General features: G+C 40.1%; 1 protein-coding gene across 1 annotated transcript in view; it reads right to left on the bottom strand.

Annotated features, from left to right (window-relative positions):
* Positions 1–5,947: 5,947 nt before the first annotated feature.
* Positions 5,948–24,204, bottom strand: part of KIF16B (kinesin family member 16B) — a 175,874-nt gene continuing 157,617 nt past the window's right edge. Inside the window, exon 27 of the mRNA XM_081345914.1 lies at positions 5,948–6,107. Within this exon, the coding sequence (XP_081202040.1) occupies positions 5,955–6,107 (153 nt within the window). The 3' untranslated portion in view covers positions 5,948–5,954. The remainder of the gene's footprint in view (positions 6,108–24,204) is intronic.

Raw genomic sequence — 24,204 nt, 5'->3', positions numbered from 1 at the left:
ATTGTTTTCGTAACTGTTTATTCTTCCTTTAGCTCAGACCTGGGCATTTTAAGCCCACAAGGCACATGCAGCTCTTCAGCTGTCTCTGTCTGGCCACCAGCATCAGTGGTGTGGGTGGGGAGGGGCAGAAAGTCAGAATCAGGGGGAAGGGCAGCATTAGCTGGGGTGGTGTTGACAGAGGGGCAATGTTGTTCTGGGTGGTGTTGGGGTGATGGCAGCGTTGGCTAAAACTCCGTTTCTCATGTGGCCCCTTGATAAAATTAATTGCCATTCCTGCCTTAGCCCCTTCTCTTCCCTTTTTAAGGGAAGGTGGCTTGCTGTGAAAGCAAGTCTCAGCTTTGGCATCAAATTTATTATTATTATTATAATGGTTGGTTGCATAGGAAGCCAGATGTTTAAACTGGATTTGTTTATTCATCTATCAAATCTTTCCAAAGCACTTGAGATAAAGAGATGTTGTTGTCTGATGGTGTCAGAACAAGGGTATCAAACTGGTGGCCTGCAGCCGGATGTATCACACACAGGCCACGCCCACCCTGGCTCCGCAAAGGCAAAAAGCATCACAATACATCACAATATGTCACATGATGTGATCGAGTTTGACACCCGTGTGTCGCAGGATGTAAGATGTTCCGAGTAATGCTGCCTTTTGCAATTGACTGATGATGCTTTTGACAATGCCAACTGTGTTCCTGTGGTGGTCCAGATGTTTTTGGATTATTACTATTAATATACTAAATTTATATACTGCCTGACTCCCAGTGAAATAATAATGATTCTGAGCTCAACAGGAAATGGTGGAGAGTTCAATCTTTTGAAAACATTTCTTCCACCCAATTTTTTTTAAAGGGGGGGCAGGATGGCCAGGAAATGCCTGACTAGGTTGCCTTCCAGTAAAATGTGTAATTTGTGATGCACTTCCATCTGTTGTGGTATTTTGTGAATCAGACATTTTCTCAAGGGAACCCATTTTGTAAAAGTTCAAACTCGAATGTGCCAAAATTTCATGTTTAATATTCCCCCCACTCCAGCTGCTTACTCTGGTGATCAGGACATTGGTTGCAGTTCTTCTAAGGCAGAGGTCCACAATCTTTTAGGCACCAGGGACCTGTGCCATGGAGAAATGTTTTTCCACAGACCAGAGGGGGCGTGGTTTTGAATACTGCCTGCATCCTGGGGATGGAGCTTTGCTTGTTTGTGCAGCCCACTTCCTGCCATGCTGCGGACTGGTGCCGGTCCACGGACTGGGGGTTAAGGACCCCTGTTCTAAGAAGTTCAAGCTGCTCTGACTTCCGGTGGCGACGCGACGCCGAAGACAGCCGTTTTGGGCTGCCCGCTCCGCAGCTGTGTTTTTCCATCGTAAACAGCGCCGATCAGCTGTTTAGATGGATTTGAAGCCCCCTCCTCGGGAGAAGAGGAGGGGGTGAGGCCCCAGGTAGGGGTTGAGCTCTCCGGGGCCGCCTGAGCTGAGAGTTTGGGCGGCTGAAGGATTGAGCCCCCCCGAAGCCTGGGTTGCTCCGAGCTGCGCAGCGCCCCTGCTCCGGGATTTATGGAGCAGAGCCAGGCATTAGCAACCACCCCTGCCAAAAGGAAATACTTTTGATTGTTAAGATGCAGGCAGAGCGGTACAGGAGGTCAAGGTGATGTGGACTCTTATCTTTACTCTCTAGCTCAATGGATTTTATAGCTTTAAAGTGAAAGTGTGCAATAAGTGAAAGTGGGGGAAGATGGCGGCTAAAACTTCTAAAGCTCTTCGGAGTGCGGGGTCTTCCCTGGTGCAACAGACCTCATTGCAAGCTTTGCTTCCTCCTGTACCTCCTCCGGCATTGACGCTTAAGGATTTACAAGATGCTCTTGGAAAGCATTCACAATTGATGTCTGACATGATGGATGAAAAGTTGAAAAAGCTGGAGGAGAAAATGGAGGAGAAAATGGAGAAATTGGAGAAGAAGATGGAAGAGAAGTTTAGAGCAATGAGGGTGGACATGTTGTCTATGATTGAATCTGTAGCTGAATGTGTGCAACAGCTGGATGTAAAAGTGAAGGATCTCAGTCAAAAGAACTCTATATTAGAAGCAAAGGTATTAGAAAATGAAAATATAAGGGATAAAATGGACGGAGAATTGAGCCTTGTTCAGTATCATCAGATGCAGTATGCTATTAGAATCAGGGGTTTAAAGGAGAATTGTAAAGAAGATTTAAAGCAGCTGATTTCTGAGGCTCTGGAAGGGGTATTGGGCCAGCCAGCATCTGAAATTGAGGGAAATATGGATAAAATTTTTCGTGTAAATTCATGGATTGCAAGACAGAGGAAGTTACCCAGAGATGTGGTGGTCTATTTTACAAAGAGAGTAATTAGAGATGAAGTCATTCAAGCTGCTTATGATACTAAATTGGTAGTGGCTGAGCAAGAAGTCTTGGTTTTAAAAGAGATTCCTCCGAAGATTTTAAGGAGAAGGAAAGATTTTGCATTTCTTGTACAGGAACTTAAGAAACGTGATATTAAGTTTAGATGGGAGATTCCAGTTGGACTGGTGGTGACGCATGAAGGTAAAAGACATCGTCTGGTTACTGTGGCCCAGGCACGTGATTTTTATAGCAATGTGTTAAAAGCAACCCCCCCTATCATTTTTGGAAGCTGTAAAGGGATACGGCGAGGGAAAGCTTCAAGATGTTGCAGATAGACAGATAGAGGACAATGGTGTTGGAGGGGATCAAGATACAGTTTCATCGGATGTTGCAGGAGGCCAGAGGATGATGCGTGCCGCCCTAAGAAGAGCGAGACGAGAGCAAGAGCAAGACCAGCAGAAAGTTATGGAATCTCCAAAGTGTACTTACAGTGAAGCTGTGGGAGGGGCGCGGTCCAAAGAAGTTTTGGGGGTCATGACAGACGTGCTCCAAAAGCTTTGGGGCGTTAAGATTGCTGATTAAATTTTTAAATTAGAATGTTAATGGATTAAATTTATCATAGAGGAGAAAGAAAGTTTTTTTTTTAATATTTTACACAATTTAAGATTGATGTTATTTGCTTGTTAGAAAAGTATATTAGGGTTATGGACTAAAAGTATGTGTTGAACTAAGAATGGGTATGCAAGCTCCTAATTAACAACAAGTTGTCTTACAGACTGCTTAAACCTTTTTTTTTTACTCTTTTTATTTGAACTCAAGGATGATTTGGAACTGCGAGACATTTGGCATGATACATGCAAGAATTATTTTTGATTATGGTTTAGTTTGGTTGGAGATTATTAAGGTTAATGGAGATAGGCGCTTTTGGCGCGTAACTGAGAATTTGTTTAGAAATTAGAGAAAGGTTGGAGAATGTAAATAGTAGGTGAAAGTTTTTTCTTCTTTTTTTGAAATTAATATGAATAAGGACTGGGATTAAGAAAATCTATTCTGAGTAAAGCTTTTTTTCTGTTTTCCTCTTTTTCTTTTTTACTTTATTTGTAATATTAATATTGTTTGTATTCATTTTACATGAGCTAGAGGGAGATAGAATTAATAGTTTATTGCTGATAACATAGGGGTGCTTATGTTTGTTTTTTGATTTTATACCCTGTGTTTAGCTGTGGGAAGTCGGGGGGGGAGGAGGGAATGGGGGAAAGGGATAGGGAGGGTTGGGTGGGGGTGGGGGAGGGGGGGATTAAAGTCAAAATGTATTGTAAAACTTTTTAAATAAAAAAAGAAGTTCAAGCTGCTCTTTGATTAGAGATGGAATTAGCTGTTTCTGAAGTTAGGTGTAAAATGGGTCAGCTTCCTTATGGATCTCTAGAGCATCTCTAGTGCATTCTAATAGGATTCTTTTTTAACTGGAATCTACCCTCCAATGTGCCTTGTGAAATCAGGATTACTATCAGTCACTTTAAAAAGGTATGCTAAATTGAAAGTGTGATGGATTTCTATTCCTATCCTTACATTAATGCATTCAACAGGCATGTTTCTGGTGAAGCTATCGAGAGAAATTGATTAAAACCAAGGAGGACCACGCTACTAAACTTTCTAGCAGATACATAAGAGAGGAGAACTTTTGGCAATGAAGCTAGGAAACATTTTCCCCCCTGAAAGAGTTAATGAAAGAAGTGCCTCAGCTTGAAATCTTAGGCTCAGTTTTAAATCTGGATGTTGTTGCAAGGTTCCCCAAATGGGGAAAATTGTGATAGTGGAATCCAATTCCCATGCACTTAGAATTAAGTACCACTGGAAAAACAGCATTAAATTTTGTTCTTTGAGAGTTTCTCTCTTTTGCCGCTAACGCTCTCTCCTGCCTTCATGTAATTAATTAATTTTATTGTTTTTATGAGTTGCTTTGAAGCCTTTTCTCAAGTTAAAAAGGAGATATATGCACGTAGCGGCTGCTATGAAAATGATCCATTTATACTTAGATAAATTCTTTGTTCTGCAGTTCTTGTAATTCCATGATCTTAAGTTAATTGGGTAATTGTGTTTGATATGTGCATCTTTTTTATGTTCTGGTTTTGATCTGTGACCAGTAAGAACAATAAACAATATGTATGTAGCTTACGACCCTGTGAATTCAGTGTTGCTTAGTTGTAAATAGATTTTTTATTGCATTAAACATAAAACTGCAATAATGGTGTTTTTAGGTCAGTGCTTCCTAAACTTTCCACAGCTGCAGACACAAAATAAACATTTGGCAAATCTATGGGACAAAATCTCCCTCCTTCATTTTTTTTTTAAATTTAAGAGCCTGGAAGTTTTTTGTTCTTGTTTAAGCAAATGAACCAAGAACTAGTGGCATTTGTGTGTCCCATCCAATGCCCTTTTTAAAAATGCATATTCGTACCATTTTTAATTAAATATATCCTTCTTGAGTTATTTTTTTGTATCCATTCCACAACAACTTTTGTCATAAGCTTAATGGCTGAAAATGTTGATTTGTACAAATCTCTAAATACTGAGAACTAGGAGAATTGGATCTCCAGCCCAATGAAATTTCACTTTCAGGTAATCATTGCAGGATTTTCTATTTAAATTTTTCTTTTGGGGCCCCTTGGGCAAAATCACAATTCCGCTTAGCATAACACATAACCATGCATGAGACCTGTTCCTTCTTCCCTTATCATTGAATACTTCATTGAACTAGTTTTCAACCAATGACCCATGTTCATGAACCACCTAACAGTAAGCATGAAAAGCCTGGGGCTGAGTTGGCAGGAGACTTCCAGCCCGGTGAGTTGACTAGTGAAAATGTGTGGAGGATTTGGTGGACCACCTAGCAGATGTCATAAACCACCAGTTAAGAATGGCAGTAGGCATACCCTGTTTGGGCTGATAAAATCTGGACAATTGCTATGTAAAAACAAAGTGAGTGTGTAAAATTCCACCCTCTGCTGCCATCTAGCAGGTATCTGGAGAACTACAAATGATATGGTATACTTTGTGTCTGTAGTATTGCAAAGCTTACAATACTATATTTTGCAAAGATTCTAGAAGGTTGCCACACCTTTACTTATAACAGCTGTGGCTAAAGAGATGAAAGTATCAGCAAACATGTAAAGCAATGCCAAACGTTTCAATTATTAATACAGTATAAGCCAGGGTAGATTCTCCAGGCCATACGGGAGTAATTTTCCTTTATGCCCATGACAATGCATAACATACCGCAGATCAAAGGGCGTTTAAAAGATTTGGCTGAATGTAGAAACAGGGAAGGAATAGTCCAATTGGTCATTATAGCTAGCAAAGGGAAATAACTTTGCTATTAACTTAGACTTCTAGCAAAATGATCAATTCTCAGTGTCTTACATGAGCCTAAATAACACAACAAAGGATTGCCTATAGTACCAGTTTTATTGTTTGTATTCTTAAAACATGTTTGTATTTTTATATAGACTGAAGGAACAATATCGATGTATTTAATTAGAAAACAAACAAAATAAAAATAGTGTTAGGAAAAAATGCAGTGTATGAACACCATCTCTTCCTTTAGACTATCTAAACATTAATTTATTGTCCTTCAGAACAGGGCAATAGTACAGCATGAAAGGCCTCAGCAAGCGACAGTACCTCAAAAACAAAGGAGGACTGCTTCTGCTTCTGGTTCTGGATGGCTTCTCTGCTAGACTGGGAAGTTGGGGAACATCCTAGAAGAAAACAACAGTAAATGACTCCCTTAATGCTGCCAAGAAAACTGCTGGATAAAGACCCGAGGGATTCTTTTTATGGCATGGAAGAAAATGCAGAGACACAATTTAATCAAGAATTCATCACTTTCAGATTACAGTTCTATAATGGCAGGCATGACTCCCATTGGTTCCAATTTGGTTTAATGTTTAGCAATAGAAAATTGCTATAAACAGGTAAGTGTCTGGGATGGAGAACAACTGCTATGGAAATGCTGCCACAGCAGTTTGTGACACTGTCTAGAAATGATGATTCAATCCAGAACAGGGCTGAATCAAAGATTGTATCTCAGAAGTAAAGAGGTATGCCATTTCTAAACCCCTTCTGTGGGCACCCCTGTCTAGAATAGTTTATTTATTTTACAGCTGCTCTGCATAAGCTATTTTTCAAATGTGAAGCAACTCTTTAGAACTCAGGATCTTTTGAATTTGAAATAGTTCAAATTTGCACATCAGTTCTAAAGTTCAGTAGCCCTTTCCAGCCACGATGATGTCCAGCCTTTCTGTTGTTAAATATTTGTAAATATCACAATGCTCTCTACATGGGGCTGCCCTTGAGGACCACTCGGAGGCTTCAACTGGTGCAGAATGCGGCCACGCGAGTTGTGATGGGGGTTTCCTGATACTCCCATGTAACACCTCTTCTCCGCAAGCTGCATTGGCTTCCAGTTGCCCTCCAGGTGAGATTCAAGGTGCTGGTGATAACCTATAAAGCCCTAAATGGCATGGGTCCGGATTACTTACGGGAGCACCTGCTGCCAGCGTCAACTTCCCATCGTCCTGTGCGCTCCCACAGAGAGGGCCTCCTCGGGTGCCGTCGGTCAGGGACTGCCGGCTGGCGGCCCCCAGGGGGAGAGCATTCTCTGTGGGCGCACCAGCCCTTTGGAATCAATTGCCTGTTGAGCTCCAGATGGCTCCCGACCTTCCCTCTTTCCGCCGTGATCTGAAGACCTGGTTGTTTGAACAGGCCGGCCTGGACTAAGGGTTTGGGTTTATTTTTAACTATTTATTGTTAGGGCTAAATTAATTTAATTTTAATTTTAACTTTTGTACGTTGTATTTTATTGCCCTGTACACCGCCCTGAGTCCTTTCGGAGAAGGGCGGTATAGAAATTCAATAAATACTACTACTACTACTACTACTACTACTACTACTACTACTACTACTACTACTAATAATAATAATAATAATAATAATAATAATAATAATAATAATAATAAATTATCTCATATATCATGGACAATGTCAAGAGGTGCTGAATTGTACAGACATCAGAAGCCAAAATTACAAGATTACATATGATTTACTTTGGCCGTATCATGTGTGCAAATTCATTGGAGAAGTCACTGATGCTAAGAATGGTTAGTGGAACAAGAAGAAGGGGGAAGCAAAGAATATGCTGGCTTGATAACATCAAAACTGATGCAAAGATGAACATCCAACAAATGAAAAAAGCTGTGCTTGACAGGGTAGCATGGAGAACACTTGCCTACAATGTTGCCAAGAGTTGGACGCGACTGAATGGCTAAAACAATAATAAAAGAGTATTTGTACAATAATTATGCTCAATGCAGAAGGGGAAAGACTTCAGCTGTAATTGTGTAAAAGCTTCATGTGTAGATGAGTTAGTTGAAAGACAGTAAAATATGCCATGTATGGTTTCATCTTGCATTCCTTTGGTTTTTTGGAAAAGACAAATTTAAATAATTGATAAGAGAGCAATTATACAAACAGAATGCATTTTTTTAAAAAAAAAATAGTCTTACTACATATCTTGTTATGACAATCAATTTACAAATGTAAATTAATGATAGGGCATAATTTTAAGGCTGGGAAAAGGAAGAAACAGGGTATCATTCATTGTTTTAGGATGACAGAATAAACAGTTTTGTCTTGTTCCTTACAGAGGCAAGCAACATTTCTCCCTTGAAAAATAGATCATCCATCATAGTGAAATTATAAAATTATATGTAATCAACCCTGACAATCAATGGGGTGCCAGATGCTGCAGCAGATTGCGCTCATATCTTATCCTCATGTCTTATTTTCATTGTCCGCTTTGTTGTATTTAGCACAAAAAATTTATATACCCACTTCTTACCTGCTGCACAGAAATTGAACCTGCTGCTTTTTTAAAAAAAATATGTTGCAGACTTTCCCTGTGAAATCTCCAGGAATATAGCGAAATTCTATTTGATTGATAGGGTCAAGAACAAGGAAGTCTAGTGGTAGAGATATGGAGTTTGAACCAGATTCTTTCTACTGAAATCTGCCATCACCCACAAACTCATTAGGTCTTAATTTGTTTATTTTAGTACTTCAGCTGGCTGACTTCCAAGAAGCAAGCATCCTCAGAGTCCAACTTGGCAAACTTTATTGCACATCAAATGCAATATGGATGCTTGCTTCCTGAAGCTTGCTTCTGATTGATCTATGTCTATGACGTACATGTAGCTTCATTCGTTGTAAAGAAGAACGTCGTTCAATGTCCAACATTCTGTGAAGTGAGAGCAGTTTGCTTTATTTTCTTTTTCACTCCCACACTATACAGGAGTCTCTGCATTTCTCTGACAGAAGCTGAAATATAGACATCTCTTTATTTTCTCTAGAGGAGAACCCTCTGAGACATCAAACGGTATTGCAACATGCATGCTTAGCTTCCTCCTTTCTCTGGCTTCAGACAAAGTGAATGTGTTGATATTAGCTTCCAACTGTTTAGCAGGGAAGTTGTCTGATAGCCAAATCATTATGTTAGCAGAGGGAGGCTAAATCCATCCCAGTCTGCTAAGTGATCAGTGCTGCCTATTGGGATGAACAAAAATGTTTACCCACCTAATAAATCTTCTCATAAGCTGGGACGCCCCAGAGCTCGGCAGCAGAATGATGGCAATTTGGCCTGCTGAGAAACTCATAGTTGCAAGAAGCTGTTAAATCTAAGGTGCCAGTTCTCCCTTGACCTCCTTGTCAGTGTTGATCTCAAGAGGCTGCCTGTCAGCTTGGATGAATAATGGATAGCAAACATTGCGCTCTTCCTCCACCACAAATCTTTTGCTCTTGTTGCCATGAATTGCTTGCATGCATACTTCTAATCAGTTAGACAGGAACATAGTGAGTGCATTCTTCTGCCTGCTGACTTTTTCAGGGTGGAAATTTTGCCCCCACCCCCCCAAACTTTCAAAACTAGAGTGTTGTCCAAATGAGCAACCTCAGCAACCTCACTTTCTGAACGAATAATAGGCAGATAAGAGACTATTTGCAAAGTCAGCTTGTAGGGAACGAGAATTAAGAACATATGTGGAAGAACAGCTCTTACAGTGATGAACTCCATTAAGGAAGTACGTACAACCAAAACTTTAGAAAGCTGAATTCTTTTTCTTTCTCAAGGATCATATCAGATTCTATTTGGCTTGGAAAACCCTGAACCCTGGTTCAGCAATGCTAGCATTTGTAATATACTTCCATAAAGTTATTTATTGACTGAACCAAAACATTAAATAACCAAACTCAATATTTCCTCTGAAGATCCTTTTCCTTCCTGCAGCAGAGAATATCCTATCAATCCCAACCTGTAATTAGGTTGCTTACTTTATTGTGAAAGGCATTTTCAACTTTCCCCAGCTTCAATTTTACAGCCACCTCTTAGTAGTGCAAAAATATATTCAGTTACTAATTTTTAGGTCTTCCCATCCATTGTACAGAAAAGGTGTCAATAACATTTGTAAAAGTACGTACTAGGTTTTTTTGTTCTGTTTTACGTAAGAAATAAATTATGTGCCATTAACAGTGGACAAACCAATCAAAATGTTATACTTGTAACTGTAACATGGAAAAGATGGATGCAGCAGTGAGATTTCCATGGAACGGGGGGGGGGGGGGCGGAAGCAGTTTTTCAGGTAAGTGATTTTTAGCATTTATTCATGACCTTTTTCATCAAAAAGAAACAGAAAAGAAATATTGGAATTTGATCTAAGCAACTTCTACACCAGAGGGTTCTTTTTTCCTGGGTCTATTCCAGATGATATAGAATCGAGATGTAGAATCTCTTTCCATATGGTCAAGTCCAATTGTAAAATTTGACCTTATCATAATGCTGGCATGCTGCCCATGGGAATGAACAACAGAACCAATAACTTCTACCAACCAAAGTTACCTTAGCAGCTCTTTAGGGAAACATAATTTTGCTGTATTTGTTTCCTCTTTATGATAGGATTTCAAAACTGGAGAAGGAAGAAATTCCACACTCATGTCGATGTTTTCAAGTATTTGCTTTTTTATTTATGATTTGATTGATTGATTGATTGATTGAATTTATATGCCGCCCTTCTCCTTAAGGACTCAGGGCGGCTCACAACAATAAAAAATTAAGAAACACAAAGTACAAAAATTAAAAGAGAATTAAACAATAAATATGATAAATACATGACAATTTAACCCAAGAAAAGCCTAATTTAAACCATAATCAGTCCAGACTTGCTTGTTGAAATAACCAGGTTTTCAGGTCACGGCGGAAGGACCGAAGGTCAGGGGCCGTCTGCAGCTCCGGAGGCAGTTCATTCCAGAGGGTTGGCACGCCCACAGAGAAGGCTCTCCCCTTGGGGGTCGCCAGCCGGCATTGCCTGGCCGACGTACACCAAACAGTTCCAAATGTACAGTGATTGTGTGCCATCAAGTCAGTGTTAACTGCTAGTGACCACATAGATTTTCTTCATCATGATCTATCTTTAACTTGGTCTTTTAAAACTTCTAATGGAGCACTCATTGCCACTGTAGCTGGGCCCATCTACTTTACTTTTTACTTTCTTCAGATAATATGTCCAAAATAGGATAGTTTAAGTTGCTCAGTGAATTGACTTGTCCATTGACTTTGCTTGTCCAAAGGTCGCAAGAGGTGATCATGTGATCCAGGACACTGCAACCTTCATAAATACATGCCAGTTGCCAAGTGTCCAAAGTTTGGTCACGTGATCATGGGGCTGCTGTAAATTTGAGTGGTCACTAAACAAATGGTTATAATTCGAGCACTATCTGTATTGTCTTTGTCATTGTCCATTGTCCACTGTCTCCAGCATCTTCCTGCACTATCTTCCAATATTGGTGCCAGTTTTATGCCTTGGGTGACTCTGCTGAGAATGTATACTCTTAGGAAATACTCTCAATATTCTTTGCTCACCCATCCCAGGAATACACCCACTATAATGAAGCAGCACAGCAGGACTTGTGGAGTAAGCTGGGTTAGATAAACCTGTATACCAAGCACCAATACTGTAACTTGTATATTAAATGTTAAAAGATAAAAACACCAGCATTGCGCTGAGCTTGTCGATGGGAAGGTCGGCAGTTTGGCGGGTCGAATCCCGAGTGCCGCGTAACAGAGTGAGCGCCTGTTACTCGTCCCAGCTTCTGCCAACCTAGCAGTTCGAAAGCATGTAAAAATGCAAGTAAAAAAATAGGGACCACTACGGTGGGAAGGTAACAGCGTTCCGTGCGCCTTTGGCGTCTAGTCATGCCGGCCACATAACCACGGAGATGTCCTCGAACAAGCGCTGGCTCTTCGGCTTTGAAACGGAGATGAGCACCGGCCCCGAGAGTCGGAAACGACTAGCATGCATGTGCGGGGGAAACTTTACCTTTACTTTTATGCTTTCCCAGTAGGAAGTCCTCCAGAGGTGCTTCAAGAATTCTATCTCTGTTGAGCCAAAAATCCATAGTTTTCTTCAGGATTCGTTCTTTGTGTCTCTTCCCTTTCTCCATTATCTACTTTAAAACCACATAAATCTAAAAAAGTAGATGCATCCCTTCTTCATTTACAGTGTCCATGCTTTTTTGACGCAGGAATGTATTTTTAAATGTTTTAATTATTCTCCTGAGGGGAAAAAAAGTTTTTAATTTTAAAATTGGTTACTTTCTACCTCTTCGATATGAAAATGCTTTTAATGCTTAAATGCCATTTTTCTGCATTTGAATTAATCAAAACAAGGTGGGAGGGAAGAAACAGCCCCAAATAAACTTGATGGATTATATAAACCAAGAATGTGCATGGATGCTTTTTACCCCCTCTCAAACTGAGGCTTTTTCAGTGACCTGCAGTACAAAATGTAGGCGGAGTCATGAGGAAAAAATAATTTCAATTTCTTTTAACTGAAGTTTTAAATTACTTTATATCCAATACATCTTATTATGCTTTCTGTATTTTCCTCTTCAGGCACACTACAAATTTCAGTTTGATGGCTGGTTCCAATTAATGGCAAGTGAGGTTGTACACAGTACATCTCTGATATACAGTAAGATAAAAAAAACCAAGAGATATTTCCTGACTCTGAGCGTTCATTCTCTGAATCTCCAGGGCTTTCTCTAACTTGTAATGGTGCCTTTGTGTGACGTTTGGAAGGCATAAACCCATATTAAATGACCTTTCCACAGTAAGACTTGTTCTGTTTCTTAGTTAGAAATGGAAAAACAAATCCCTCTGCTCTACATAGCTGAAATCACATTAAACTGGAGAGAAACTGCCAAATGCCAGAACTTAATCAGAAATACATTAGTAAAATGACTAGAAATTATACAAGAAGGGAGTAAAAAAAAAAAGATGAGGGGAACACAGAAAATCCCCAACTGCTGGTATAGGTAGAAGCCCCAAACATCAGAATGATTATTCTGAAAAGCAGAGATGAATTTGTTGTTGTTGTTAGTTGCGAAGTCGTGTCCGACCCATCGCGACCCCATGGACAATGTTCCTCCAGGCCTTCCTGTCCTCTACCATTTTCTGGAGTCCATTTAAACTCACGCCTACTGCTTCAGTGACTCCATCCAGCCACCTCATTCTCTGTCATCCCTTTCTTCTATTGCCCTCAATCTTTCCCAGCATTAGGCTCTTCTCCAGTGAGTCCTTCCTTCTCATTAGGTGGCCAAAGTATTTGAGTTTCAGCTTCAGGATCTGGCCTTCTAAAGAGCAGTCAGGGTTGATCTCCTCTAGGACTGACCGGTTTGATCGCCTTGCAGCCCAAGGGACTTGCAGAAGTCTTCTCCAGCACCATAGTTCATAGGCCTCAATTCTTTGGCGCTCAGCCTTTCTTATGGTCCAGCTTTTGCAGCCATACAGAGATGAATTTAATGTTTCCTAGATGACTCAGAGAACAGAATCTATGCTAGGAAAATGGTTTCTCCCGAGTCCTTCAGAAGACATTCCTTCTCGTGGGAGCTGTCAAATAGTATCAGCCAATGATGGGTTTGCAAAATTGTTGGATTACACTGTCATTTACTCTGTAGGTTGGCCTCTTGCTTCAAATACCCTCCAAATTATCTTTCTTTATTCATAAGAATCACAACAATTCCTTTATTCCTCTATCATTTTGAAATGCTTCAAGGGTACTGTTAACAATAGCATTCAAATCTCGTAACATGGTATGACTATTCCATATTTCCTTTGTTAATGAATTGTCTAGTAAGAAAAAAAAGCTGAAAGAAATGGTGTGGAAAACCTTGTGAATTATATATTGAAGATTTAATTGTCTGGAGTTGACTATCATAAAATTCTACAAACATGCCTCTAGAAAATTGAAGCCTTGTGTTAAGATGACAGAATGGACATTTTGATTAAAGGCAATTTGGCAGACATATAGTTTGATATTTTTTTTAAATTAATTGTGTTTGTGGATGTTTACGCTAGCTTTCTCTGAATTTTCAGATCCATCTTAGGTCAGGATGAACTGCTACTTTTACAATTGGATCAGAAGAGGATAGATCAGCTTGTTTCATTGATCTGCAAACCAGTTTAAGAACTTCTGCTCTGGGTAGCAAAAGAAAAACAACAAATCACATAGTCTCACCAGAATACAGTTGGAACATCTCTTGAGGGTATCGTTAACTATCACATTCTGGCTTCCTCACCCATTTTACTTTTACTAAAGAATGAAGAGGCCTGTCAGGTTCAGAGAAACCAGTCTTGGAGGCATCAAGTCTTACATTGACCTAAATGAAATAATTTTGGCATGGGATTCCTTATGGGACACCCTATAAATAATACAGTTTTAAAATATTATTCAGATAGAAAACCTAATCCCATGGTGATTTTCCCAATGATTCAGAGCAATAATAAAAAATTATTTAACTTTGGGACTGGAGTTAATTATATATATTTATTAGGCTTATATAATGAGCTTTATATAATGTATATATTGCTGTTCATCATAATTTCATGTTTCTTTTGGCATAAGAAATTTAGGACAATTTTTTTTTAATTTAGCAAACTCATAGTGCAAGTTTTTTTTAATGAACAACATTTTTAATGTAGTGGAGATTGATCCATGGATGGCATTAATCAGTCAAAATGTATTTACATACTATATGACATCACTGTCTTTTTAAATATATAACTTAAGCTTGATGCTTTAATATTAAAATGAGTATGTCATATAACTTTCTCAAACAAGAAAATAAACAGATGCTGAGTAAAACAGCATCAGTTATTACTTGTTAATGAGCAGTCCTTACATATAAACAAGCTACATACAGAAAGACCATTAAGGACGGTTTGGTGATCTGTACAGCTTCAGCATTTGGCTGCAAGACAACTTCTGTGATAACTTCATTCTCTCCCTACATTTTAAGTAATATAAAGATGCAATATAAATGTCATAAATTAATAAAGAACATCACAGGCGACAAAGAAAAACTGACTATAAGAATGTAAGAGCTCTGCAGGATTTTAAAAACAAAAAAACTTTTGTTAAATCTTGAAATGCGCCAAAAATACATTATTCCAATTTCATGACAAGCAATCATTCTCCGACCTAATGGGAGAAAAATCTAGTTTTGCCTTTAGAGTCTTAATTTGTCTTGTCTTAATTTGAAGACAAGCTACAGTCTATGTAATAGGATAGGAAGTGGGAGAGGATTTCATACTGTTCTCTCCATTGTCACAGAAACGAACTACTGTTAAATTTTTTATTCTTTAATTTAAAGTGTTGATTTCTGAGCACAAAAATGTATTAGAAGTGTATGGGGAGAGAATCTCCAATGAAGTGGAGCTTCTAATTCTAGCAAAAGTGATAGATGCTGTAATTACTCCAAGTTACAAAGGGGGAGGGATTGTATGTGCTTAGACTACTGTTAATAATGTTCCCGTACTTAAATTATGATTAGAATTGCATATACTCTTTATTCTCTCTTTGTATATCTGTGGTAAAAAGTGCTGGATAAAATAATAATTTACCTTGGGTATTGCAATCTTTATGCAAAAAGGCTAGAATTATCACCAGGAAAATGGCTGTCTCCTGGAGACAAATTCACAGTTATATAAATGGTAATTTGTGTCATAGAGTTCAGTAAATTGAATCCTAATTTAGTATATTCAGTCTGATGCAGAAGTTGAATTGAAAAGTGGTAAATGGATTTTACGGAATCACTTGCTTTTGAAAACCTGCAGGCTGACTTCAATGATTTCTGCAAATATTGTAATGAAAATTGGCTACAGTGATTTGGGGTAAATCTCTTTCTCAAAATATTTAATGGGCCCATAATAAACTGGATCTGTCCCTTCTGGTATTGAGCTTGTGATTCTGCAGTCCATGAAAGGCTTTTTCTAAACTCAGAACAGATCTCAAGGAGTTCCATAGGCTGTGATACTCTAATATTGATGTTTCAAATTTAGAGGGGGCAAAAAGGAAGACAGTTGGAAGTGAACGGGGGGGGGGGGGAATTGGATCTACACAAAATTCATACCTAAACTAGCAGCAAAGAACCCCAATCCTAGCAAACCAGCCCTACCATAGGAGGAGAAAAAATCTAGGAGAGCCATAGGTCCTGTTCTTTGAGGCATGGCTTCCAGACTGCTTGGTAGTGAGATGGGGGAAAGCCTTCTCCATGGTACTGCCAGTCCTGTAGCAATAACTTTCGTTCTATAGAACACCAGGACTTTACACGAACGTATTATGGGCACACTTTAAAAAACATATTATTTTTATTTAAATTTTAAATAAAAGGCTTGTCTATGCAATCATTGCCATGTAAACAAAAACCTCCTCACAACTCTGATCTATCATAATGAAAAGTAAGGAATTTCTTAAAGTGAAATAAGACAAGCTAAAAAGACACATTGGTTAGCTTAACCAGAATAATAAAGACATATGGACCACAATTATCTTTGACAATCCAGGGAAGCGATAATTGATTAAAAATTAACAGCAACTGTACAGTGGAAAGTTAATGATATGAGTAAAGGCTTACGTTCTTGACATCAATAGACGGGGGGGCTCTAGAAATATCCATTTGACAGAACAACAACAATGTGGGTCTCCAGATAATGTTCTGTTCTAACTTCTGCTAGAACCAACATAGTCAATTATGAATGATAGCTGAAGGTCGAATCCAGGAACAGGGCCATATGTTTCTCCCCTCCACAGGGAGATATTTTACTTCCAAGATTGATTGGAGGTCTTGGGAAACAATAGTTACAGTTACCGAAGTTGTAAAATAAGGAGATAAAGAATTTATAGGCTGTTTGGAACCAGAGAAGTATACATTCTGTTGTTCCAAAATAATATAACTATACAAAACAATGCATGAGACAAGGCCGAGGCAACCACAATGTTAACAATTTTTATGTTTTCTTGATATATTCAGGCAGTCGGCAAGAGTTTACAGTGCTCGAATGAAAGCATATTAATGGCCAGAGATTTACATATAAATACATGATGTCACCTATTCAACACCATCATTTACTGGGATTTTGGAGACAGAATTATGGATGTAGCTACATCTACAGTCAATAAGTATGCACATCCATGTTACACTTTGTTTTGCAATATGTTAGCATATATTTATGGATTGCTGAAATACGAACAAGAAATCTGATGAACGGTTGGGGGAATTGTTTGCAAGTAGTGCTTAGCTGAAGTTTTTTTTTTTTTTTTACAAAATAAACCCAGAACAGTGTTGAAGTTGATGGAGGAATGTGCAGACAGGAACCCAAGGGACAGAATGAAGTTTGCATTATTTGGGAGTTTCTAAAAAAGAACCTATTAGGAACATGTTTTAATAAAAATGGGGTGGGAAAGGAAGCAGGTTTTATCGTTGCTATTGCTGTTACAGGATGTGATGATTTCATTAAACATTTAAAGAGCAGATCATGCAGATATGAAGTGTAATTGTAGGAATCCAAGGTGATAATAAGTTCATGGGGAAGTGAGTTATTTTAACTGATTTTGCAAGATTAAATAAAACCACAGAGGATTTAGACACAGTCTTTGAGAAATACTTAACTGCATGTTAATTTGTTTCCGAAATGTTCCCGATCTGCTTTTCCAAATTTTGATTGTCATTAGGACTCTTAAAAATTAAACATTTATTTCCTTTGCTACATTCTCGCTAATTAAATTATCAGTCATTTTATGCATTCAATTCTGCAACTCTCCTCCTCAGTTCAATAATCTTGTTATTTCAACTCTAAATTTCTCCTCAAACCTTTCACTTGTACTTCTTTAGCAGTTTCACATTCTTATTTACTTCATTCTGTCTTCGTTTTTCCTCTAAACCTCAATTTAATCCTCTATATAATTAGTTTTTAACTAGAACTTAAAATATGTAGTACATAGCATATTAGATAAGTATTCTAGTGTCTGCTAAAAAAAACCCAAACTTCACAACTTCCATTTCATTTCATTCAGTTGTTTCCTGTATTAAAACTACTAATACAATAATAAACATATCACATCTTGATTATGCACATCTTGTACTACCAAATCTGTTTAGTCTTTCTTAGAATATATTAGTCTGGTGTAACGGTTAATGCATTGCCCTAAAAACTAGGAAACTTTGAGTACTTGCCCATCCTTGGGCATGAAAGCTGGGGAGGGGGTAGCTGCATGCCAGTCATTTTCTCTCAGCCCAACCCATGTTACAGGGTTGTTATTGTGGGGAAAATAGGAGGAGAATTAAGTATGTTTGCCACCTTGAGTTAATAATAAAGATGGGATAAAAATCTAATAAATATGTAAATAGATTTATTGAAATAGCTAGAAATATCTGGGCACATTAATTTCAGAGGGTCTTTTTAATATACAATTAATTTTATATTCAATCCATTCTATTTCTACAGTACTGATGATTATGAGATACCTTATTAAGCATTTATCCTACCTGGCCCAAGATGGTATAATAACAAGTACAGTCCATGCAATTTAACCCTACAGTGATCTAAATCTGTGACTTAAATCTATTTTGCAATGGCTTCAAAGAGAAAAGATCCTTGATACATTATTCCTTGAGTTGTCAAAGGTAAGAAATAAATGAAGCATCTTATTAAAACTCAGAATGTATTCCTTTTTTAGTTGGACTTTGGCATGGCTGAAAAAAACATGACCTGCATACATCATGGGCTAAAACTGTAGGAGGAAATTAGTGATTAGATCAGTAATTAGCTTTATTTATGAGAATGTATACACTACCATAGGGACGCGGTGGCTCAGTGGGTTAGGATGCTGAACTTGTCGATCAGAAGGTCGGCAGTTTGGCGGGTCGAATCCTGAGTGCGTAACAGAGTGAGTCCCTGTTACTCGTCCCAGCTTCTGCCAACCTAGCAGTTCGAAAGCACGTAAAAATAGGAACCACTATGGTGGGAAGGTAACAGCATTCCGTGTGCATTTGGCATCTAGTCATGCCAGCCACATGACCACGGAGACGTCCTTGGACAAGCGCTGGCTCTTTGGCTTTGAAACGGAGATGAGCACCGGCCCCTAGAGTTGGAAACGACTAGCACGCATGTGCGGGGGAACCTTTACCTTTATACACTACCACTCAATGTTAGACTTTATTAGGGAAGCTTTTTTTTATTGAAGTTTTACAGTACATTTTATATTTAACAAAACAAACCCCCCCAACCCCCTCCCCTCCCACCCCCTTCCCACTCCCCAACCCTCCCCAGCCCCTCCCTCCCTTCCCCCTCCCCCCTCCCCGACTTCCCAGAGCTAAGTACAGGGTATAAGAATACAAACAATCATAATCTGCCTTATGCAAACGATCATAAACTATTAAAACTATCGCACTTTAACTCATATAGATTAACTCCAAACAGTATAAATATCACATCAATAATTATTCAAATGCTGGATAATACTTTTTAGTCCCATATTTACTCCGTAGTATCTCTTTGTTGCAAGTAGTCTTTCAGGTACACTAAAGTCTTTGCCATATCCTCGAAATTGAAAACTTTACAGTCCATTCTTCTATAATCGATAGTTCTTCCTTTTTACTAAAATCTTACTGCCATAGTTAAATTCAACATCCACTTGATATCCACAACAATAGTGTCAATAAAAATACCCAATAAGTTCTCTGCGGAGCTCCGGGAGATGAAGCGTCGGAGACGAGGTCTAGAGAGCGGTTGGAGGTCCAGCCGATCTGAATCTGACCAATTGCAGTTAAGAACCTTTATAAGGTCTTATCTTGCGGCAATAAGGACAGCGAAGTCTAACTACTTTGCTGCCCTTATCGCGTCCGCAGACAATCGCCCGGCCGCCCTGTTTAGGGTAACTCGCTCCCTCCTTAATCAGGAGGTGAGGGAGGATCCCTTACGGGGACGAGCCGAGGAGTTTAGTCATCATCTGATGTGGAGGAATCGGACGGTCTTGAGCATGTTATCTGGACTGAGTTCGATCCTGTTTCCCCTGATGATGTGGACAGGATCATGGGGAGGCTGAGCACCACCACCTGTTTGTTGGATCCGTGCCCCTCCTGGCTAGCTTATGCGGCCCGGGAGGGGACACGAGGCTGGTTCCACACAGTAATAACTGCTTCTTTGAAGGAGGGTGTCTTCCCTGCCGCCTTGAAGGAGGCGGTGGTGAGACCCCTCCTCAAGAAGCCTGCCCTGGACCCGGCTGTTTTAAATAACTATCGTCCAGTCTCCAACCTTCGCTTTTTGGCGAAGGTTGTTGAGAGTGTGATGGCGCATCAGCTTCCTCTGTTCCTGGAGGAAACTGATTATCTGGACCCGTACCAATCGGGTTTCAGGCCCGGATACAGCACGGAGACGGCATTGGTCACGCTGGTGAATGATCTCTGGAGGGCTCAGGACAGGGGTTGCTCCTTTGTCCTGGTCCTATTAGATCTCTCAGCGGCTTTTGATACCATCGACCATGGTATCCTACTGCGGCGTCTCAGGGGGTTGGGAGTGGGAGGCACCGTTTTACGGTGGTTCTCCTCCTATCTCCTGGGCCGTTCGCAGTCGGTGTTGATGGGAGGGCAGAGATCCACCCCGAGGCCTCTCATTTGTGGAGTTCCTCAGGGGTCGGTTCTCTCGTCCCTCCTGTTCAACATCTATATGAAGCCGCTGGGTGAATCATTCGTGGTTTCGGGGTGGGGTATCATCAGTACGCTGATGATACCCAACTTTTTCTTTCCACCCCGAACGAACCCAGCGATGCCCTCGCCGTGATGTCCCGGTGCCTGGAGGCGGTCCAGGTCTGGATGGGGAGAAACAGGCTTCGTCTCAATCCCGCCAAGACTGAGTGGCTGTGCATATCGGCATCTCGGGTTAACCAGACTGTTGTTGTTGTTGTTGTTAGCTGCGAAGTCGTGTCCGACCCATCGCGACCCTATGGACAACATTCCTCCAGGCCTTCCTGTCTTCTACCATCTTCTGGAGTCCATTTAAGCTCACGCCTACTGCTTCAGTGACTCCATCCAGCCACCTCATTCTCTGTCGTCCCCTTCTTCTATTGCCCTCGATCTTTCCCAGCATTAGGCTCTTCTCCAGTGAGTCCTTCCTTCTCATTAGGTGGCCAAAGTATTTGAGTTTTAGCTTCAGGATCTGGCCTTCTAAAGAGCAGTCAGGGTTGATCTCCTCTAGGACTGACCGGTTTGATCTCCTTGCAGTCCAAGGGACTCGCAGGAGTCTTCTCCAGCACCATAGTTCAAAGGCCTCAATTCTTTGGCGCTCAGCCTTTCTTATGGTCCAACTTTCACTGCCATACATTGCAACTGGGAAGACCATAGCCTTGACTATACGCACTTTTGTTGACAGGGTGATGTCTCTGCTTTTTAGTGTGCTGTCTAGATTTGCCATGGCTTTCCTCCCCAGGAGCAAGCGTCTTTTAATTTCTTGGCTACAGTCCCCATCTGCAGTGATCTTGGAGCCCAGGAAAACAAAATCTGTCACTACCTCCATTTCTTCCCCATCTATTTGCCAAGAATTGAGAGGGCCAGATGCCATGATCTTGGTTTTCTTAATGTTAAGTTTCAACCCAAGTTTTGCACTCTCCTTCTTCACCCGCAACAAGAGGCTCTTTAGTTCTTCTTCACTTTCTGCCATTAGAGTGGTATCATCTGCGTATCTTAGGTTGTTGATATTTCTTCCGGCAATCTTAATTCCAACTTTTGATTCATCTAGCCCTGCCTTTCTCATGATGTGCTCTGCATATAAGTTAAATAGGCAGGGCGACAGTATACAGCCTTGCCGGACTCCTTTCCCAATTTTGAACCAATCAGTGGTTCCGTGTCCAGTTCTCACTGTTGCTTCTTGACCCGCATATAGGTTTCTCAAGAGACAAATAAGATGGTCTGGTACACCCATCTCTTTAAGAACTTGCCACAGTTTGTTATGATCCACACAATCAAAGGCTTTAGCATAGTCAATGAAGCAGAAGTAGATGTTTTTCTGGAACTCCCTAGCTTTCTCCATGATCCAGCGTATGTTGGCAATTTGATCTCTAGTTCCTCTGCCTCTTCGAAATCCTGCCTGTACTTCTGGTAGTTCTCGATCCACATACTGCTGAAGTCTAGCTTGTAGGATTTTAAGCATGACTTTACTAGCATGAGAAATGAGTGCAATGGTGCGATAGTTTGAACATTCTTTGGCACTGCCTTTCTTTGGAATTGGAATGTAAACTGATCTTTTCCAATCCTGTGGCCACTGTTGAGTTTTCCAAATTTGCTGGCAAATTGAGTGTAGCACTTTTACTGCACTGTCTTTTAAGATTTTGAATAGCTCAGCTGGAATACTGTCACCTCCACTAGCTTTGTTGTTGCTCAGCTTTTCTAAGGCCCACTTCACCTCACATTCTAGGATGTCTGGCTCGAGGTCAGTGACCACCTCATTGTGATTATCTGGGACGTTAAGCTCATTCTTGTATAGTTCTTCTGTGTAATTTTGCCACCTCTTCTTAATCTCTTCTGCCTCTGTTAGGTCCCTGCCATTTTGGTCCTTTATCATGCCCATTTTTGCAGGAAACGTTCCCTTCATCTCTCCAATTTTCTTGAAAAGATCTCTGGTCCTCCCTATTCTATTGTTTTCTTCTATTTCTTTGCACTGTTCATTTAAGAAGGCATTCTTATCTCTTCTAGCTATTCTCTGGAATTCTGCATTCAATTGGGCATATCTATGTTTTTCTCCCTTGCCTTTCGCTTCCCTCCTTTCCTCAGCTATTTGCAAAGCTTCCTCAGACAGCCATTTTGCTTTCTTGCATTTCTTTTTCTTTGGGATGGTTTTGGTTGCTACCTGTTGTACAATGTCGCGAACCTCTGTCCATAGTTCTTCAGGCACTCTGTCTATCAGATCTAATTCCTTAAATCTATTTGTCACCTCTACTGTATATTCAACAGGGATATGATTTAATCCATACCTGAGTGGCCTAGTGCTTTTCCCTACTTTCCATCTCTAACGATGGGGGGTGAGGTGTTACCCCCCCGTTGATAGGGCTCGCAACTTGGGCGTCCTCCTGGATTCACGACTCAATTTTGAAGACCATATAGGAGCCGTGACCAGGGGGGCTTTTGCCCAGGTTCGCCTGGTGCGCCAGTTGCGACCCTATCTGGACCGAGATGCCCTACGCACAGTCACTCATGCGCTCGTGACCTCCCGTTTAGACTACTGCAACACTCTCTACATGGGGCTGCCCTTGAGAACCACTCGGAGGCTTCAGCTGGTGCAAAATGTGGCCGCGCAAGTTGTGATGGGGGTCTCCCGATACTCCCATGTAACACCTCTACTCTGCGAGCTGCATTGGCTTCTGGTTGCCCTCCGGGTGAGATTCAAGGTGCTGGTGATGACCTATAAAGCCCTACATGGCTTGGGTCCGGGATATCTGAGGGAACACCTGCTGCCGGCATCAAGTTCCCTTCATCCTGTGCGCTCGCACAGGGAGGGTCTTCTCAGGGTGCCACGGGTAAGAGATTGCCGGCGGACGACACCCAGGGATAGGGCCTGCCCTTTGGAACCAGCTGCCAGTGGAGCTGAGGACTGCCCCCGACCTCCGTTCATTCCGCCGGGACCTGAAGACCTGGCTCTTCGAGCTCTCTGGCCCAGGCTGAGGATTAATCTTATTTTAACTGGGGTTTTATTTATACAGGGACAAATGTAATTTTTTTAAAACTTGTTTTTAACTTTTGTATCTTGGTTTTTAATGACCCTGTAAACCGCCCTGAGTCCTTCGGGAAAGGACGGTATATAAATGTAATAAAATAAAAATAAATAAATAAATAAAAACAATTACAGACAAAACAAATTTACATCAATCATTAAAAACCAATTTTCTATTCTTCTTTCCAGCTGGGCTTTAAATTTCCATACTAAAACCAAGTTTATGCAATCTTTCCTTCTCTTAATATATTATACAGCTTCAAGCACCATACATCACTTTCCAAACTTAAAATTTTTTATATATAATCACATCATTTTTATATTTTCTATTACGTTTCATTCTTGCCCATAAAAATAGCTTACACATTACTTTCCAAACTTAAAATTCTATATATATAATCACATCATTTTTATATTTTCAATTACGTGTTTCATCATTGCCCATAAAAATAGCTTACAAGTTAGCTTTCATCTAGTTTTTCCCAAACTTGCAACAGAGCATAACACAAAGTATATACCTTAAACACATTATCCACCTTCTTATCACACAATAGATATACATACCAACCAAATAACAAATCATGACCTTCAAAATTTCAGTAAGCACTACTACAATTCTTCCCAATTAAGTTTTCGTAATTATCTTAAAATTAAAACATAAAATATTACAAAACATAATTATTTTATATAACTCTACATTTGAGGGT

The sequence above is a fragment of the Vipera berus genome (assembly GCF_964194415.1).
Source record: "Vipera berus genome assembly, chromosome: 1".
In the NCBI taxonomy this organism is placed as follows: domain Eukaryota; kingdom Metazoa; phylum Chordata; class Lepidosauria; order Squamata; family Viperidae; genus Vipera; species Vipera berus.
Note: the sequence above shows the minus strand (reverse complement) of the source record. Positions and strands in the feature narration are given on the sequence as shown.